The sequence below is a fragment of the Salminus brasiliensis genome, chromosome 5 (assembly GCF_030463535.1).
Source record: "Salminus brasiliensis chromosome 5, fSalBra1.hap2, whole genome shotgun sequence".
Lineage (NCBI taxonomy): Eukaryota > Metazoa > Chordata > Actinopteri > Characiformes > Bryconidae > Salminus > Salminus brasiliensis.
Window position 1 is genome coordinate 31,399,227 of NC_132882.1, and position 21,832 is coordinate 31,421,058.

General features: G+C 39.3%; 2 protein-coding genes across 4 annotated transcripts; both read left to right on the plus strand.

Moving 5' to 3' along the window:
- Nucleotides 1–193: 193 nt before the first annotated feature.
- On the plus strand, nt 194–17,468 carry LOC140555662 (C-C chemokine receptor type 5-like). 3 transcript variants are annotated; one of them, XM_072678962.1, is made up of 4 exons: nt 194–317; nt 15,645–15,726; nt 15,914–15,991; nt 16,093–17,468. In XM_072678962.1, exons 2-4 carry the CDS (start codon nt 15,683–15,685, stop codon nt 17,147–17,149), a joined length of 1,179 nt encoding a protein of 392 aa, XP_072535063.1. In that variant the 5' UTR covers nt 194–317; nt 15,645–15,682; the 3' UTR covers nt 17,150–17,468. The 3 variants fall into 3 exon arrangements, with proteins under 3 accessions (XP_072535063.1, XP_072535062.1, XP_072535064.1); XM_072678961.1 differs by lacking the exon at nt 194–317 and adding an exon at nt 11,049–11,173; XM_072678963.1 differs by lacking the exon at nt 194–317 and adding an exon at nt 15,195–15,275.
- Nucleotides 11,881–12,933, plus strand: LOC140555661 (C-C chemokine receptor type 3-like). The gene has a single exon (XM_072678960.1). It carries the CDS (start codon nt 11,966–11,968, stop codon nt 12,836–12,838), a length of 873 nt encoding a protein of 290 aa, XP_072535061.1. The 5' UTR covers nt 11,881–11,965; the 3' UTR covers nt 12,839–12,933.
- Nucleotides 17,469–21,832: the final 4,364 nt, after the last annotated feature.

The window sequence follows — 21,832 nt, forward strand, 5'->3', positions numbered from 1 at the left end:
GTACACTTGATTTCACCAAGACAGTTTTGTAAAACTTTTTTACATTTTTAGACAGATGATGGCTGAAATCAATATGAATCTCTAACTTAAATCACTTTACATCATGTTACATCAATCAAAAATGTTCACCATCACTATAAAAAGCAGTGATTTCCCCCCCTTGATCTAACCTAAACAAAATAGAGAACTGAAGCATTGTACATGGGTGGGGTATTTCGTTTCTCCTTCTCCTGCTATAGCTTTTTAAAAATGGTTTTGGGATGTGGTTACATGTTAACGTCTGCTTCGAGAAAGAGCTGCAGAGTCGTCTTCAGAAGGTAAGTCAGTATCAGATACATATAATGTATTGATCTTGAAGGAAACTGCAGATGCATTTAACTTGGACACTGCAAACCATCATTAACAATCAAATTGACAGAAAAATAAAATCAGTGAGTGTCAGTAATGTTATTTAAATATACTAACATGATAAAAGTGTATTTTATTTCTCTAACTTGTAACATGTATGTACTGAAACTAGGACAGAATGTTAAGTGATATTGGGAGAATCTCTACTCCATGTACATTTGCGCTCATCCGTATTTACCAGTAGATGACAGTAGTAGATGACCTTGCGATTTAAATAGCAATTTAAATAGACTTTCAGTTTTCTGATACAGTCATTACCCTGTTATTGATTTTGAATCTTTGTGAAATCAGTTTGAATATGCTAATGTAATAGCGAGTTCAGTTACACATGTTGGGCCATTGAGCAAGGGCCTTTATCCTCTCTGCTCCCCAAACACATTCTTAATATCAGTGATAAATGCTATTTAATACTGCATAAGCTTAACAATGTTGCCCCCACACTGTTGACACCCGAGGAACAATTAGGACTACTGTTTTAGCAGCTACTGAATAATTAAACCTTACAACTAGTGGAGAAATAGTTGTTTGTATGTAACATTGTACATGTATCATTTTACAGTTGCCTTTTCTGTTAACTTCATTAAATATGTAATCATTACATAATGACATAATTTACATATTTGCCTACATTATGTAATTCATTTACCAGATTTGTAACAATTTTGGTTTGGTTTGATCACTTCAAATAAAAAAAAAACTCCAGTAGACTCTAAAACATGCTGGGTTGAAATACCTCCAATTTGGCAACCCATTGGACAGAACATGTGCTGGTGTATGTTATGATGGTTTTTAATATTGCACAATGCTGGGTTAACTTTGGAGTGAATGTTAAGTTGGTGCGTCCTTGGCTGCTTTATGTATATTACTACTACTACTACTACTACTACTACTAATAATAATAATAATAATAATAATAATGTATTTGGAATACAATATATAATATGCTTTTAGTACAGTACTGCAATCACTTTGAACAACATAATAACCTAGCAACCTAATAACAACAGCATAGCAACTATCTAGCAACCCCATAGCAAAAAATCTTGCATAAAGAAAACCCAGAAGCAACTTGTAGCTAATGTGCTCGTGCCAATTTCACTATATTCAGTTATAGCTACAGCATTTAAGATCATCCTGAAATAAATAACACTGGAAGCCAGGATGTGTGTTTCTTTTAGTTGTAATAGGGAAACCCTTTTCTCGCATGGAATGTTTCACTGAAGTAACTTTACTGAGAGAATCCCCAATGTTCCTAGCTATATTATATGTACAAAAGTATTGGGACACCAGCTCATTCAATGTTTCTTCTAAAATCAAGCAACTGTCTAGCAACCCCATAGCAAAAACCTGGAAGCATTTTTAGAGGTGGTGGAACAAACTTCCCTGAGTGTCAGATCAGCAGTCTTCTTGCTTCCCTCAAATGCCGACTGAAGACTAATTTAACACTAATCTAAGACTAGTCTTCTTGAGTGTTGTGTATCTAGGTGTTCACACTGTCTTTTGCAGTGTATGACCGTATCTAAGCTTGAGGTAGTTTTTGGATAGGCTATTCACACTAGCTAGGGTTATTTTCTGATATTTTCTGAATGAAGCATATTTGTTAGTCGCTCTGGATAAGACTGTCTGCCAAATGTGATGTAAAAATAAATGGAATACTAGAATATCATAATACTAATACTTCTACTAATGATGCCAGTAATGATAAAAAATACCATTTTGAATGGCTTCGCCTGTTCCTCCTGACAGAAAACAAGAACAAATATCAAGAAAAAAATCTTGCATAAAGAAAACCCAGAAGCAACTTGTAACTAATGTGCTCGTGCTAATTTCACTACATTCAGTTACAGCTACAGCATATAAGATCGCTGTTATGATTGGCTAGGACAATGACGGGCGAACACTTGCAGGGACGGTGCGATGCAAGATTTTAATAACAAACAAATCAGGGGAAAACACAAGAGTGCAACAATAATGCATGGAATACTGACTAAACAGAACAAATGTGACAAAGCAACATGGGCAAACATGAAAGCCATCTGAGGCTGGTTGGGAGCCAGGGAGCCAGGCGAGATAGGGAAGATAACGCTAGACCCAAACGTCACTGGCAGGGCCAGTGAAACTAAACAAACGTGATACCGTGCTCGTCAGGCGTAACTAAACTTACTTGACTTGAACACTAGGGAATCGGTCGCTGAATCCTCCAGGCGACCAACCTGTCAACCAAGAAGCGAACTCCTCCTGAACATGAATCAACTCTCAAAGACTATACTCTAGAGAACACCATAAACAGACCTAGAATCACAGGAACAATGAAGCCAACCATACAGCTTGGCGCGGCAAGCACAATTCTCGGCACCGGGAGGATAGCGTTTGCTCCCTTTATACCCCAGCTCTCAGGTGACCCAAATCAAAACATGATACAGACGTAAATAAACATGGCATAGTACATAAATGGCTGTCAACATAAAAGTCCTTGAACTTGAAGCCTGTGGACCGCAGCTCGGGACCCCCTCGGTGTTTTTTTAGGCGTAATAGGGAAACCCTTTCTCGCATGGAATGTTTCACTGAAGTAACTTTACTGAGATAATCCTCAATGTTCCTAGCTATATTATATGGACAAAGGTATTGGGACACCAGCTCATTCATTGTTTCTTCTGAAATCAAGGGTATCATTCTGCTTTTCCTGCTTTTATTGGAGTAACTTGTTTAATCTTCCTGTCCAGGGAAGGCTTTCTACTAGATTTTGGAGCATTGCTGTGAGAATGTGGTTGCACTTAGCAAAAAGAGCATTAGTGAGGTCAGGAGTGTTGGATGAAGGAGCCTCATCAATCCAGAGAATTCCACAGTTGCACTGCTTCACAGCTCAATGCTGGGGGGCTTAAAGCCCCTTTAGCCCATGCAAGGTCAGGGTAAAGCTGACAAAAGAGAAAATCATCCAGCAAAACTACTTAACTTCTTCACCCCTGCACTAGGGTAGCTAAAAAACAACAACATCATTGTTGTGTAGTTTCACATTTGAAAGGAAAACGGAATCCAGTTGACCAGAACTTTGTGTGTTCTCTTTGTACCAAAATGTACAGAAACCCATACTTTGGCACAACTTCTGTTAAAGTGATGCATAGTCTCTATGCTCCACTGTGTTTAGATAGAGGTTATGGGTTAGGACAGAGGTAAGGAAATGATTTTCATCAACTATAAAGTAACTGCTCACTTTACCTCAGGTACCTATTTTCAATAAGAATATAGAAGCTGTAACACTTTGATTTCCTGTGAATGAAGAGCTGCAAAACTTCTTTTTAGTATTTTTTATTTGTAGCGGGTTAGAAAGCACAGAGTATGAGTGCCAACAAACCTCAGAAAGGCTCAAGCATGTGTCACAATCAAATGGTCCAAGTCCAAAACTAAAGGAATACACACCTAAGACTGCATGCCTTCCTAATAAATGCACCCTACTGTCAGTACAGTCTTGTTACAGATGTAGTTTATGGAGATTTCAACTGGAAATTACTTTTGTTAACAGAATTTTGTTTCTTAATGTAATTGAATGATAATGGAAGATAATAATAATTTAGACTAATTTAGACTGAATGACACCAATGGATGGATCATACAGTTAGGAGCTAAGACACTGCTAAAATGGGCATTTTTCATTCTGTATTATATTCAAAAACTAAACTAAAAAGTAATAATGGCTGGTATGATATGCTGGGGATTGATAAGACAAAAAGGTGGCGGTTATTTGTATTTCTTTTACACAGAGTGTGCTGACATGCATTTCACAATCCGACAACTATAGAAAATCAGCAAGTTTACATACACTTGAGTAATCAGATCATGGGAAAAATCTGTGTGTGCATGAGTCAGGCTGTCATTGGAGTCTGCTCTGCATCTAGACAATAATTTCTCAGAATAAGACTGATTACTAAGGTCCACAGATGGTTGGGTCAGAATTTGGTACAAACAGCATGAATGCATAAACCCCACCCTTTTATCTGTCAGCAGTCTAGGCTGGTGGAGGTGGTGTAATGGTGTGAGGAATGTTTTCTTGACATACTTTGAGCTTTTTACACACCAATCTGCAATATGAACATATATCATCTAGAAAATAAAAAATATTTAAATCCGGCATCACTATAAAAGTGTTTTGCTCGCTGGTGCTGTGTAAAACACTGCTTGCTCATTTACCAAGGCCTGTTTTCATGCATGTGCAGACTGAAAAATCCTGATTACTGAGGTAAACTCCAGCTCTCTTTATCAGATTTCTTAATCAAAAGACCTTACTCCGATCTAAGAAATCAGAATATGCTGTTTACATGACCACATAAATAATTAGATTACTGCAGAAATCCATTTATGATAGCATTATATTAAGTGCATGTAAATGATCGCACTGATCCTAGTTGTTACTGGTGGATGCTTTTCTTTGTGTAATCACTTATCATTACTTTCTTTACTCTGCTGCTCTCATGATCCTCTGATCAGCACTGATACCTGTCTCATAGTAGTGTTTGCTAAAAGGCTACTCTTGAGGTGATCAGAAATGCATCACAAAATGCACAAAACTTAATTCAAAGTTAATTCTTGAGGCGGGTGGACTATATAGCAGAAAACCACACCTGGTTCCACTTCTGTCAGCCAAGAACAGAAATCTGAGGCTGTTGTGAGAACAGGCTGATCGAAACTGGTCAGTGGTACACTGGGAAAATATAGTGCTAAAGCCCACAAATGGTTGGGTCAGAATTTGGCACAAACAGCATGAATGCATAAACCCCACTCTGTTATCTGTCAGCAATCCGGGCTGATGGAGGTGGTGTAATGGGTGTGAGGAATGTTTTCTTGACATACTTTGAGCCCGTTAATATTTAGCAATCTTCGCCTAAGTGTCACACCCATCTTCTAACAGCTAATTCCAGCATGCTAACACACCAAATCACCAAAGTCAAAAGTCATTGAAACTGGTTTCATGAACATGACAGTGAGTTTAGTGTTCTTCAGTGGCCATCCCAGTCACCAACAGAATACCTTTGGGATGTTGAAGAACAGGAGATTCACAGCATGAAAGTGCTCCTGTCAAATCTGCAGGTATTGCCTGATGCAGTCATGACATGGTGGATAGTGGCATGCAATTCCTGCAGATTTGGACCAGAAGCTAAAAAGAATATTTCCAACATTTTGTGGAAATCATGTAGTAAGGCCGCTTGCTAGTATGGTTTGAGAGTAAAAGGAGACCCTACCCAGTATTAGTATGCCCTTCCTGGTAAAGTGCTTGGTACGTGTATATGACCTCTTGTGATCTTGCTTCTGTAACACACCAACCCACGCGGAAAAGCTTAACACCTCAAGTGTTTATCAATGCTCAACCTTCAATTATTCATGTTCAGTTTCGTGAACATGCCATGCGACTTCTAGTCTGCAAAAAGCTGCTGTCATTCACATTTGTGCTGTTCATATTTTCGTGTTTGGTGACAGAGAGCGTGCAGTAGACTAAGGTTTAACCATATTCACATGCCAAGATACAGTATTATTTTTAAAACAAATATAAATTAAATGTATTTGCAATATTCAAATACACACGTGGACAAAATTGTTGGTGCCCCTCGGTTAATGAAAGAAAAACCCACAATGGTCACAGAAATAACTTGAATCTGACAAAAGTAATAATAAATAAAAATGCTATGAAAATTAACCAATGAAAGGCCGACATTGCTTTTCAACTATGCTTTAACAGAATTATTTGAAAAAATAAACTCACGAAACAGATCTGGACAGAAATAATGGTACCCTTAACTTAATATTTTGTTGCACAACCTTTTGAGGCAATCACTGCAATTGAACGATTCCTGTAACTGTCAATGAGACTTCTGCATCTCTCAGCAGGTATTTTAGCCCACTCCTGCTGCCCAACTGCTCCAGTTGCCTCAGGTTTGAAGGGTGCATTTTAAGACAGCATGTTTCAGCTCTTTCCAAAAATGCTCAATAGGATTTAGGTCAGGGCTCATAGAAGGCCACTTCAGAATAGTCCAATGTTTTCCTCATAGCCATTCTTTTCGTTTTTAAGCTGCATGTTTTGGGTCAATATACTGTTGCAATGAAGTCCACTTTGTCTCAAACAATGACGGATGGTGCAGTCTGACATTGATGTTCCTTGAGCTTGAAGTTCACCTTCAATCTCTTAAGTTTTTCTAGGCTCTTTTGTTACCATTCGTCTCTTTGATTTGTCATCAATTTTCCTCCTGCGGCCACATCCAGGGAGGTTGGCTACAGTTCCATGGATCTTACATTTCTGAATAATATGTGCAACTGTAGTCAGAGGAACATCAAGCTGCTTGGAGATGGTTTTATAACCTTTACCTTTAACATGCTTGTCTATAATTTTCTTTCTAATCTCCTGAGATAACTCTTTCCTTCGTTTCCTCTGGTCTATGTTAAGTGTGGTATACACCATGTCACCAAACAGCACAGTGACTACCTGTAGCCCTATATATAGGCCCACTGACTGATTACAAGATTGTAGACACCTGTGATGCTAATTAGTGGACACACCTTGATTTAACATGTCCCTTTGGTCACATTATTTTCAGGGGTACCATAATTTTTGTCCAGGCCTGTTTAATGAGTTTACTTTTAAAAATAATTCTGTTGAAGCATGGTGCAAAATCAATGTCGGATTTTCATTTGTTCATTTTATAGAATTTTTTTCTTTTGTCAGATTCTAGATATTTATGTGACCATTGTGGGTTTTTCTTTCATTAACCAAGGGGTACCAACATTTTTGTCCATGTGTGCATGTGCATAGATACCACCCTAACACCATGCCTTCCATTGTATCAAAAGTTGGACAGCACAATCTCAAACCAACAATCCTTTTCCACTTATGGAAGTTAATGGATTAAGAGAAATAAAAGGATCAGAATGAAATTAATGATACCTCTATCTAGAACCAGATTTTGTACAGCATACTGTTTGTAAACTATGATTGGCTGTTTGTATAGAAGTATATTCGAATACATTTAAATTTGAATTTGAATACCACTTCATTAAAACTCACCTCAAGTGAGTTTCTACACTTACTTTCCATTTAATCAGCTGCAGTGACCATGTAGGAGCATTGTGTAGTTCTATAATTACAGACTGTAGGCCACTTGTTTGCCTCCTTTCACCTTGTTCTTCAATGGTCAGGCCTCCACAGGACCACCACAGAGCAGGTAGTGTATGGGTGGTGGGTCATTCTCAGCACTGCAGTGACACTGACATGATGGTGGTGATTTAAACACTGTGTCCACTCACTGTCCACTCTATTAGACACTCCTACGTAGTTGGTCCACCTTGTAGAGGTAAAGTCAGAGACAACAGGTCTCCTCTGGTCATCCTCCATCTGTAGTCACAGGACGCTGTTGACTGGATATTTCTAGTTGGTGACTGTTCTCAGTCCAGCAGTGATGCTAAGGGATTTAGAAATACTACTGCTCTGCAGTGGTCCTGTAGTGGTCTTAAGCGCTGAAAAACAGGGTGAAAGGAGGCTAACAGTTTACAGAGAAACAGATGGAGTACAGTCTGCAATTATAGAACTCCACAGTGCTATTTATCTTATATGGGAAGTGAAGCATATACACACGTGGACAAAATTGTTGGTACCCCTCGGTTAATGAAGGAAAAACTGACAAAAGTAATGATAAATAAAAATTCTATGAAAATGAACAAATGAAAATCCGACATTGATTTTGAACCATGCTTCAACAGAATTATTTAAAAAAGTAAACTCATTAAACAGGCCTGGACAAAAATTATGGTACCCCTGAAATAATGTGACCAAAGGGACATGTTAAATCGAGGTGTGTCCACTAATTAGCATCACAGGTGTCTACAATCTTGTAATCAGTCAGTGGGTCTATATATAGGGCTACAGGTAGTCACTGTGCTGTTTGGTGACATGGTGTGTACCACACTCAACATGGACCAGAGGGAGCGTAGGAAAGGGTTGTCTCAGGAGATTAGAAAGAAAATTATAGACAAGCATGTTAAAGGTAAAGGTTTAAGACCATCTCCAAGCAGCTGTTCCTGTGACTACAGTTGTACATATTATTCAGAAATTTAAGATCAGTTGGACTGTAACCAAACTCCCTGGATGTGGCCACAGGAGGAAACTTGATGACAAACCAAAGAGACGAATAATATGAACAAAAACAAAAAGAAAACCTTCTAAAGAGATTGAAGGTGAATTTTAAGCTCAAGGAACATCAGTGACTCATTGTTCGAGCCAAAGTGGACTTTATGGGAGACAACCAAGGACACCATTGTTAAAAACAAATAAAAAAAAGTCAATAATGACAAGCCGCAAAGCTTCTGGGAGAATGTTCTATGGACACTTTTTGCCAAGGCATATTAGCTCTTTGTTCACAGAAAGAAAAATAAAGCGTATCAAGACAAGAACACTGTCCATACTGTGAAACATGGAGGAGGCTCTGTTATATTCTGGGGCTGCTTTTCTGCATCTGGCACAGGGTGTCTTAAATCTGTGCAGGGTGCAATGAAATCTCAAGACTATCAAGGGATTCTAGAGAGAAATGTGCTGCCCAGTGTCAGAAAGCTTGGTCTCAGTTGCAGGTCATGGGTCTTGCAACAGGATAATGACCCAAAACACACAGCTAAAAACACTCAAGAATGGCTAAGAGGAAAACATTGGACTATTCTGAAGTAGTCTTCTATGAGCCTTCTAAATCCTTTTGACAATCTTTGGAAGGAGCTGAAACATGCCGTCTGAAAAGTGCATTATTGACAGAAGTTTTATTGACAGTTACAGGAATTGTTCAATTGCAGTGATTGTCTCAAAAGGTTGTGCAACAAAATATTAAGTTAAGGGTACCATAATGTCTGTCCAGGCCTGTTTCATGAGTTTATTTTTTCAAATACTTCTGTTGAAGCATGGTTCAAAAGTTTCATAGCATTTTTATTTATTATTACCTTCAAGATTCAAGTTATTTCTGTGACCATTGTGGGTTTTTCTTTTATGAAATTATTATTATTATTATTTGTATATGGATAATAAGTGTAGAAACAGGAGATGGTTTTAATGAACTGCAAGTGTGTGCATATTGAGACACTGAGGTTAGTTAAGTACAGTGGAGCATCTGACTAATGTTTTGCATGTTTAAATATGTCCTTAACCTCACTCATCTTCACTTATGACACCAAAAACGGTTGAATGTCAGGCTTTCTTCTTCTTTGCTGTCATTTCCTGACATTGATCTCTTTGTTTTGCTACAGATCAGTGTAGTGTTGGACAGCCATGCACACATACCACATAAACTTATCTGGTCTTATATAGATGTAGAAACTTTGCTCTAAGGTTTACAACGTGTTTGCCTGAACATAATAAGTCATGCAATAAATCTCAAAGGCCCAGCTGGCTAATTATGGTTAAAAAAGTATATAGCATTAGTCATTCTAGAATCCAGGCAGCGATGAACTAGTGACCCTGCCAACAGGATTAATGCTGCCAAAACCATCAAAGGGTGCTATGGCTACCCAGGGACTCAGTGAGCCTCAGACACAAGATTGCCCTGTGAAACTTAAACTTCATCACCTTACATAACAATTAAATTGGGCTATTTACATGGAGAATCTGCCAGTCTGACCTAATCACTGAGTATCTACTTGGAATTATCTTCTTGGTATTATTATACATCAGCAAGAGCTTCCTTGTAAAAAGACTCGTTTCTATACCTAATGTTTTGAACCAACACTGCGCTTCTAGTAAGTAGTCAGAGTGGTCAGATGACCAGAGATCGGCGTGTCTAGGTATAAGTAGGTCAGACCAGTATAGTGTTTCTAGTGCTACTCAAGGTGAGATGCTTGCCATATTAAATAATAACAATTAACAGTATAACATATATCATTTGCCATTTCTTGTGTTAAATGTCCTATGCTTTAGCAGTACCCCCAAATCCAAAAGTTGACATTAAACATATGCCACTGCCTACATAAATGGGAAAGGGTAGGCGAAGGTACATGTAACGAACAGTAGCAAACTGTAACAAAGCGCAGAAACCTCACAAAACCTCATTTCAGTTCAACTAAAGCACTATTGGCAACCAAATGCAACTTTCTAGAGAACTGCCAAGAAGCTAGGTGTGTAACAACAAGCTGAACATGCCCGGCAGCAGCTGATTGTAGCAAATCTGAATGGTTAACTCCAGCTCATATTGCACATCAACAGCATTAGCTGTTTTTTCTTTCCCTTTTCTTCATATATAAAGTTGGTATAAGCCAATCAGCAAGGTCATTAACAGATGAACAGAGGAAGTATCAAAACCAAAGACCTTCAGCACCTGCGAATATATCTTTTCATCTCATCTCAGTTTTGAGTTTGAGCTCTACAGGCAAGATTTACGTCAACTTTTGTAAGTACCGGAATGTTAATATTTTAATAATTCCATATTAACATTAAATTTGATAATTGTAAATATTCTGTATTGATTGGTATGCATATCTCATTTTGTGTACATTTGGTACATCATGTCAAATCTAAGTACAGAAAGCATACATACATATTTCAGATTAATGCTTAGAATTGACATTTGGTCATATTAGAAAGAATTATCAACATAGAATATTACACAGAATATTACACAATAACACAAATGTATGACTTATGTATGACATTTTTGCATTTTTCTGTATCCTCAGTGCAAGCAAGACTGCTCAGTTTGTATCCAGCAGAAATGACAAAGCAGACAAGTAATGCTTGGGAAATATCAACAGCCAGGTGAGAAACCTTCATTCTACTTCCCTGATAGTGGAAAGTGGATTGCAGCCCATGGTTGCCCCACTGATGGCAAAGCGACCCATTGGCATTTTGCTCAGTGCTTTCTGGGTGGCCACTAGTGGCTTTTGTCACAGTGGTTTGTAATGTTTGTCTTAAAATATATTCTAAAATAAAAGTCTCTGTGCATTTAAAATCTGTTTGAGGATATTAAAACCTAACTAGGTTTTGTATGCAGGAAATAATCTGAGGGGAAACCAGCAGTAGCAAAGAGTGGGTGCTGATTTTTATCAAGCCAGTGGACCAATATATATTCTTGCTATACATTGAGGGCTGCCAATGAAGTGATGAAAGCTTAGTAAAGTAAAAAACCTGATCTTGTATTTAAAGTTGCAGGTCCTTTAATATATCACTTTGTTTAACGTTTATTTGATGTTAATCATTCGTGTGATTTTTTTCCCTCAGTGTTTTTTCCAATCTCAGTGTTGCAACTGTAGCTCAGGTGCTGAAGAACAATGACTCTGATATCAATCCAAGGTGAGAGCAAAACCTGCTCTGTTTAAAAAGGCCTGATTACCATGTCATTATGACATTTATTCTACGAAGTTCTTCAGTAATTTTATCTTTATTGTTTTCAGTGGTTTCCCGTATGACTACACAAGTTATAATTATGACGACTTGTCTATTCATGCACCCTGTGTTTATGAAAAGCATGGCAAAAATGTCCTTCCCGCACTCTATTCGCTGTTCTTTCTGGTGGGCTTCCTTGGAAATGTGCTCGTAGTGTGGGTCATCATGGCGGGCACTTACCTGAAAAGCATGACCGATGTGTGCCTTCTGAACCTGGCTTTAGCCGACCTGCTCCTGGTCTTGTCCCTCCCCTTCCTGGCCTACTACGCAAGCCACAGTTGGATTTTTGGGCAACACATGTGCACCATGGTCATTGGCATATACTATATTGGGTTCTATAGCGGCATCTTCTTTATTGTGCTGATGAGCATTGACAGGTACTTGGCTGTGGTCCATGATGTGTTTGTTGAACAAAGGGTCCGAACAAAGACATTTGGGACTGTGGCCAGTCTGACCATCTGGATCATAGCTGTCTCTGTAGCTTTCCCTGAGCTGGTTGACCTTAAAGTCGAAGAGATTAATGAGGAATTCCTTTGCAGTGCATATCCAGGAAACCCCCAGCAATCCCTAAACCAAAACCAAACCCATTTCTTAAGAACTGCTGGCCTATTTACAATTAACATTTTGAGCCTGCTGATTCTACTGTGCATTGTGGGGTTCTGCTACTCAATGGTGCTGAAAAGGCTCCTCACGATTCGCTCTTCCAAGAAATTTGCCATTCGCCTCGTCATCCTGGTCATGGTGGTCTTCTTCTGCTGCTGGACACCATACAACATTGCAGCCTTAATCAAAGGCCTGGAATTAATGACTGTCATACCTCCAGAGTGCGAGACCAGCAAAATGATTCAGTCGGCTCTACAGTTCACTGAAGCCATCGCATACTCACACAGCTGCCTGAATCCCATCTTGTATGTGTTTGTTGGCGAGAAATTTAAGAGGCACCTCTTCAGGCTCCTGCGACAGACTCCTTGCATCACCTTGACCCAGGCTGCAGACTCAGTCAGTGCCAGTGTGGACGAGTGCTCTACTGTCATGTAAGCGAGGCAGACACAGAGATCTCGCAGGAATCCGAAATCTTATTTTACCAAGGGTACCACTGTACATCATCTTTAGATGAGCTCTGAGTTGCTACACATGCTTATTTTCATAATACTCTTAATACTGTTGTACTATTGTGAAATCTTTATCTTACACATGTTTCCATGTAAAAGTGTCACTGAATTGCTGGTTCTAGACCAGAATCTACTGATTTAAAAAGATTTTAAGAGGCAATTTGTGTGGAAAATCACTATGTACATGATTTGTTTTGTTGATAAATAATTTTGTTAATAAAGCTACATGTGAAATTATCAACTTGACGTGTCAGTAATAAGTACAGAGGTATTGGAAAGGGAAAGAAAAAAATCGATAATTAATAATGAATAACAGCAACAGAACTGTACATTGAGTATCTTATATCCAGGTGTATCCATGGTGCTTTTTTCTTTGTGTGAGACCAGACAACTCAATAGACATGCCAAAGGTATACTGATGTGAGTGAAAACCTAAAACAAACCTTTTAGAGAAATAACATAAACTTTAAGAGTAGTCAGATTAGACACCATAGGAAAACATCTTATTGCCTGACCAGCACTTGAACAATATTTTTGGGATTAAATAGAGTATTGAGAAGGAACAAAAAATGGATTAATGATCTGAAGCATATCACATCATCTGCCAAACATGGTGGAGGCACTGTTTTAGAATGGGTGTGTATGGGTATTCTACGTTCATGATGTGACTGTTGATAGGTGAAACTGTTGAATCCTTTACTGTCCACTACATTCTGGGTACAGGTAAAAGCAGATTCATGCCTTTCCTCACCACACTAGTGACCATGTGACTGGGCTGTGGGAGACCTGAGGTATTCACTGAATTTAACATATTGGGACATTTATTTAATGTGCAATCACTTTTGCATAAAAACACTTAATATTTTGTTTATGCAGATTTGTAGAAAATGCAGAAAATGTACATAGAAAACACATAATGCCTAAAACCATATACATAGTGTTAGCATATAACTGATATATGTTTAGTTCCTGTTGGTATTATTTCCGATGTGTTACTGTCACAGGATGGCGGGGTGACACGCCATTAAATTCAGGGGCGGGCTACATCTTCAAACTGAAATCTGACAAAAGCTCACATTATCATTTTTAGTCTGCTCAGTTCACCATGCTTTAACACATTCTTGTCATTCTTAAACATACAAAAAGTAGTTAGCTCAGAAGCTCAGTCTCCTATAAATCTTAAGGTGAAGGACAACCATTGGGGATGGCATGACCGTCCGTCCACCTTTGAATCTCCACCTGTAAATGAGACTATAAAAGACTAAGTTCCAAACTCTGTGAGAAAGGAACCACACTAAATGTTGGAAGCTTGTACTAAGTATAAACTGTGAGAGATGAGTGTACAACATGTATTCTCTCACAGTCTGATCTTTCAGATAGGTGTGTTGTGAAAGCCACAAAGCTTACATGCCTGTAAACAGGCAGGCTCAGCTAATACAGCCTGATGAAGTTTTCTATGTTTTGCCTTTACCGGCATCATGTTCCTAGCTAACCAGCACCAATCCAGAGAAGCCAGCTGACACTAACATTAGTGTGAAGATTGTGTCATTGTAGCTCGTTACAGCACATCTTACATATATGTGTTGGTGGCCCAAGTGAAACCAGAAGAGCAAACAGAAAAACGACCTAAAATAGAATTGTGGTGGGGCCTCTTTCCATTTGCCCCAACCAGGATTATAATGTGCATTAGAATGACATTATAAATTGGACAGAAAGGCATTTTGACAGAATGCATTTTCATGCCTTTATTAATCGCTTCTAACTTTAGAAAGGACGAATAAGCTATAATGAAGATTTGCGGTGCGTTCCCACATTTACTGAAAAGGGTAGACAAATGAATGTGCATAGGTAGTAATGCTAAGAGTCATAAGTGTTTTGTCAATAGCGTATAGAAACCTCACAAACCTGCATTTCAGTTCATCTGAAGCACTTTTTCCAAACTAATCCGGACACAGAAGCAGAACCTTTTGCAAACACATGCAAATTTCTGGAGTTGTCAAAACCTTGCAAGCATAGAACGACCAAGAAGTCAGGTGTGTGCAAAGTAACCACAAGCTGAACATCATTGCCCAGCAGCAGCTGGTTTTAGCAAGCCTGAGTGGTTACCTTTTTCAACTCATATTGCACAATGTAGCATTAGCTGTTAGCTTTTGTTCTCCTTTGAATTTGAAGTTGGTTTGAGCCAATCATGTGATTGCTATGCTCATGTGAGCAATGTAATAACATGCACCATGCACAGAGCCCCCTCACTCCTCAACAGAGGAAGTGTCAAAACCAAAGACCTCAGACACCTACAATATCTCAACTCATTTCATCTCAATGTTGGCTTTGAGCCCTACAGGCAAGGTTCACCGTCCACTTTTGTAAGTACCTGTGCTGAATTTGTGTGCCTAAATAATAAAACTACACAGGGTACACAGGTAGATGTAGATGTAAATGTGACTTTCTTCATTGTAAACATTTTGTATTGTATGCTAGGCATAGCTAATTTTGACAGGTATATTTTTTATATGGGAAAAAGGTGTTATTCTTATGTGTGTCTAATTATAGAAAACACACGTTTACGTTTTTCTGACTAACTTTTGGAATTGACATTTGGTCGTGCAAGACAGAAAATGGTACAGAGAATATGATATGCACAATAGTGGTGTACGTCACCTGTGGTTTACGCAGTGCAAGTCTTGACATTGCCACTGCCTCATGACATTTCTGCATTTTTTCTGTATCCTCAGTGCAAGCAAGACTGCTCAGTTTGGGTTCAGCAAGAAAAATGATGAACAGCACCAGTATTACTTTGGAAATGACAACAGCCAGGTGAGAATGTTCATAAACTCCTTTAACTTAAAGGCTGCCAAAGAAAGTGATAAAAATGTAATAGTAAAATAAAAACCTTTTTTTTTATAATCACCCTGATCTTGTATTTAAAGTTGCTGGTCCTTTAATATATCATTTTGTTTAACGTTTATTTGATGTTAATCATTCGTGTGATTTTTTCTCTCAGTGTTTTTTCCAATCTCAGTACCGCAACTGTAGCTCAGGTGCTGAAGAACAATGACTCTGATGGTGATATCAATCCAAGGTGAGAGCAAAACCTGCTCTGTTTAAAAGGGCCTGATTACTGTATCATCGTGACATTTATTCTACAAAGTTCTTCAGTAATTTTATCTTTATTGTTTTCAGTGGTTTCCCGTATGACTACACAAGTTATAATTACGACGACTTGTCTATTCATGCACCCTGTGTTTATGAAAAGCATGGCAAAAATGTCCTTCCTGTGTTCTATTCGCTGTTCTTTCTGGTGGGCTTCCTTGGAAATGTGCTTGTGTTGTGGGTCATCATGGCGGGCGCTCACCTGAAAAGCATGACCGATGTGTGCCTTCTGAACCTGGCTTTAGCCGACCTGCTCCTGGTCTTGTCCCTCCCCTTCCTGGCCTACTACGCAAGCCACAGTTGGATTTTCGGGCAAATCATGTGCACCATGGTCCTTGGCATGTACTATATTGGGTTCTATAGCGGCATCTTCTTTATTGTGCTGATGAGCATCGACAGGTACTTGGCTGTGGTCCATGCTGTGTTTGCCCTAAGGGTCCGAACAAAGACTTATGGGATTTTGGCCAGTCTGACCATCTGGATCATAGCTGTCTCTGCATCTTTCCCTGAGCTGGTTCACCTTAAAGTCGAAGAAAATAATGAGGAATTCCTTTGCAGTGCATATCCAACAAACCCCCAGCAATCCCTAAACCAAAACCAAACCCATTTCTTAAGAACTGCTGGCCTATTTAAAATTAACATTTTGGGCCTGCTGATTCCACTGTGCATTGTGGGGTTCTGCTACTCAATGGTGCTGAAAAGGCTCCTCACGATTCGCTCTTCCAAGAAATTTGCCATTCGCCTCGTCATCTTGGTCATGGTGGTCTTCTTCTGCTGCTGGACACCATACAACATTGCAGCCTTAATCAAAGGCCTGGAATTAATGACTGTCATACCTCCAAAGTGCGAGACCAGCAAAATGATTCAGTCGGCTCTACAGTTCACCGAAGCCATCGCATACTCGCACAGCTGCCTGAATCCCATCTTGTATGTGTTTGTTGGCGAGAAGTTTAAGAGGCACCTCTTCAGGCTCCTGCGACAGACACCTTGCATCAAGATGAAGTTCATGAAGAGCTACCTGACCCAGACTGCAGCCTCAGTATATTCGCAGACTACCAGTGTGGACGAGCGCTCCACTGCCATGTAAGCCAAGCAGGCACAGATTCTGAGGAAAATGAAATCTCATTTTACCATCCAGGTATCACTGTAAATGTATGTGCTGTTATTTGTTATCTGTCTTTAAATGAGCTCTGAGTTGTGGAACATGCTTATATATAGATACCCCATACTACTCTTAATACAGTTGTACCATTATGAAATCCTTATCCTACACGTTATTCAATTTAAAAGTGTTACTGAGTTGCTGTTTCTAGACCAGAATCTACTGATTTAAGAAGAGTTTAAGAGGGAACTAAGTGATTAATCAGTATGTATGTGATGTAAATACGTTTGTTAATAAATCTAGATGTGAAATGATCTACTTGCCATCCTAACATCTCAAGATTCAGTACTGAAGTATTCAACTTGAATGCCAGGCATTAAAGGAGAGTTCAGACCATGCCTACAACATATGATGATTTCGGAAGAGACTGTAGAGAACAGAGAGCACTCTGAGACCTTTGGGCTGTAGTTCAGACAGCTTCTGCTTGTGGTAGGAAGCCATACCCCCCCTTACCGTAGTAAGTGGAGCCAGAAAAATAGGGGCCAGGTGGTGGAGGCAAGTGAACAAGGTAGAGATGGACATTTATAGGATGTCCCAAAATCACAATGAAAACTAATGGAGATCCTTCGGACTGAATAAAAACAATGACATCATCCATGATAAAGCTCAATCAACAAGGATTGTGTGCAGTAGTTTTGATCGGGCAGGTATATCCAGGGTGCTTTTTACTCCATTCAAACCCAAACACTTATATCGGGCTCTGAAGTGTGAAACTGGGTCAGATGTTTAACCACAGCCCCCTCACCCTTGACACCACAGGCACAGCCCGAAAGTGTTTGTGCACACTTTCTACATTTCTTTCCCATGCTGTGAAACCCCTACCTCAAAAAGCATTTCATCACGGTGACACAGGAGTGTACATTGCACCTGCCACGAAATCTAAGGCAAGTTTGCAGCAATGAACTAAACATGTTTGTTTTGGATGACTGATATCTGTCACCCGTCTCTGTCTATGGTGTGTTCCGGGCTGCTGGGGCGGCACTTTGGCTTCACAGTTTCACCACACACCTTCCACTGGATTAGCAACTCCTACGTGAATGAGCTCCACCCACAATACTGTGATAAAGATAGAGACCAGAGACCAGCAAATTCAAGGATTCCACTGCAGCAGAACTGCAGCAGAAAGTCTTAGTACATCCAGCATCATCAATAACCTATTCATCACCTGTTCATATACATTTTTGATGGCACTCTTGGTCTAAAAATATGCTGAAAATGATGACATTAAACACATAAACGTAATTAGTAACTACGTTATTTACTAAAAAAGTGTGTGAGTACATTTTACTGAGTAAATGGAATTATTCTGCTACCCACATCTGGTTAGATGTGGGTAGCTATGTTTCTTAACCACTGTGAGAAAGTGTGACAGGGAAGTGATGGCGAAACAATTGGACTTCATGCTTGTGTCCACTTACATTTACATTTACATTTAAAGCATTTAGCAGACGCTCTTATCCAGAGCGACTTACAAAAGTGCTTTGCTATTTACCCAAGAAAAAACTCAGCTAGTTTGAATAGACTAATAATTCAAAGATACCTCTAAGTAAGCGAGCGTTCGGACATCCAGGGGAAGCTCGTCATCATCAAATATGGAGGGGCTGGACCATTCTTGGCTTTGTAGGCCAGCGTCAAGGTTCTGAATCTGATGCGGGCAGCTACAGCAAGCCTCTTAAGAGTGAAACCCACCTTCTCTGGAAGCCTGCAGACCTGCATGACATGCTAAGACTGCTAAGAGCGCCGCATGCTTCTGAGTGATGGTGGGATCTTGAATATATCAACATTGCTGGGGTTGCAGTGTCACTGCTAGGGTGAGAGTGGTGCTAATCAAGCTAGTCATGTATTTCTTTTTTTTTTGCTGGTAAACGGTTCTGCACTGATCCAGAAACAGCACTTCTACACTAAAGCTCTGCATATATACATACACAGTCATAGTGCTGAGCTAGAACCATTTCAGATAGGATATGAAAGGTGGAAACTGGTCCTAGATCAGTGCTAAGATTTGTGGTTTCTTGCACAGACACTAGAATGCTTTGTGGTATATAGCTTATTGTAAAGTAGTGCACACAAGATTGTGCAAAAGTCAGGGAACCTTCCTTTCTTTAATAAGCCATTATTTACATTAGATATAGATATTAGATAATCCACATTAGGGGAAAAGGGAAAGGGTAAGAAGGTGAAAAACGTGAGCTACCAAAACTGTGCAAAACGTCACTGAACAAGACAACTGAATCCCAAACCACAGTGCAAAATGTGGTAGACCACCAAAAGTGCCCCCATCAGATAAAGTTCACTTCAAAAGCTTTCATATTTGTGGGAGAAAAGAAAATCAAGCTTCACTATCGCTCCAAAGAATGGATGTGGAGCTGGCTGAGAAGCTTTTAATGAGTAAACGCAAACTGAAAAAAAGAACATTTGATTAAATTACAGAAGCTGCTGGTGAGTCCAGAGTCCAGACCTCAGCACCAATGAATGTGTTTGGAATGGTAGAAAATGCTTTGTTTGTTTGTATGAATTCTATTAAATTTCTTTCTCCAATTACCCAACCCCTACATAATCCTTCCCCCTATCACACGCAATGGCCTGACACCAATGAAGCCGATGGCCAGTGATGACCAGCATTGCAAGGAAGCAATGTGGGGGGGAGAACACTGTCTATCCACCCTAGAGAGAGCAAGACCAGTTGTGCCCTCTCAAGGCCTCAGCTGACTCAGATTCAAACCAGCAATCCTCTGATCATAGTGACATTACCTTAGTCTGCTGGACCACCCAGGGCCCAGGAAAATGCAAGGTGGGGAGAAATCTCCTGCAAACACTGAAAGTGAGTCTCGTGAACAGAACAGAAGCTGCAGTGAAGGTAAAGCTGGACCGATTAAACACTTAAACATCTGATTTTACATTTAGATGTAAAGGATTCTATGTGATTTCTGCTACATTTATGTTTTTTCTTAATGCTCAAAAATACATAATGGACATTCTAACTGGAAAATGAAACATGAAGGGTGGTGTAGTATGTATGTTGTGTATAGAATGAGTTTGGTCATCTGAAGTACCTTATATGTTATTTAGTCAGCAAACGTCACTATGTTCTCTACATATCTGTCAACATTAGAAAATGGTAAGGTCACGGCAAGGTGTTACAACCTGGAAATTTGGCCTATTCAGATTATAAGGTGTTTCTGCTGCAAGACATCACGTGTCCCAAACTGGCATTACCACATTGATTCATTTGACATTCAGAAATGAGAAACGTACTTCTCCCCTTTAGAGGGACAATCCCCACACAGGGGCATGTAAACTGCTGCTTTACTGCGTTCAGCTTTTAATTTTCTGTAGTTGTCAGACTATTGGCACAGTGCAAAGTCAGAAAGAGTGAGACTGACGACAGAGGAAGAAAGTGCCTTCAAACAAGAATCAGCTGACATAAATACACCATGCTTCACACCTTTTCTGCATCCTACCGAGTCATGAAGAAAGAGAGGACCTAAGAATATCGACAGACCAGCAACACCCTATCCTCTTCAGCAAAGCATGAGGCACGTATTTACACATCCCTTTCCTGCCTACTAAACAAACATACAGGCTATTCATGAATATTACTACTACTCATAACTACAGTCATGTAAAAAGGTTAGGACACCCCCATGACAAACTTTGTCTTTTTTAATATGGTTAAACATCTGGACATTTCATGTTCATTTGAACAATGCTGGGGGAAGAGGGTGATATAACAAAACACATACAACTGAAGAAACGTCCTTCAAAAATCATCTGTAAAACATAATTAATAGTAAAATGTGAGAAAAAAAGCTAGATCACCTCCAGATCTATCACTACTTCAAATTAGAATCAGGTGCAGCGCGTCATTAGAGCCGATTCTGGAGGAGTCTGTCTTATTTTAACCTAAGGCTAAGAATTGAAGAAGGCTGGAGATGCATTTGAGTTTGAGAAGGGACTTAAAGAATTAGAAATCATTCTTTCCACTGTCCGAAAAATTGTTTACAATTAAGACAACTGCCGGCATGGCCAGAGACATGTTTGGCACAAACCAACGAAAGCATTTGAGCACAAGAACCCATATCAACTGTGAAACATGTAGGTGGAAATGTCATGGTTTAGGGCTACATTTCTGCAGCTGGGCCTGTAGAGCACTAGGAATTCTTTATTGCATTAGAGGGCGCTTGAGAAAGAAAATGTGAGAGCATTTGTCTAAAAAGTTGAAACGTCTCACAGCTTGAAAGACTTCTGCTTGGAGGAGTGGGAACATGTTTCTCCCAGTTGATGTCAGAGACTAGTAGACTACTAGATTATAGGAAATGTTTAACTGGAGTTTTTTTTTATCCAAAGGAAGGGAATACCAGCAATAAGGACATTGAGTGACCTTATTCTTTCGTCAAAAGACAATTATATTTCTTTTAATTACATTATACTACTACTGTTGCTAACATTACTACTACTACCGTTACTACTACTAGCACTACTACTAATACTACTATAATTAACTAATAGTACTACTATTATTAACTACTACCACCACTACTATTATTACTTCTACTCCAACTACTACTACTAACATTACTACTACTAGTCCTATTTACTACTACTACT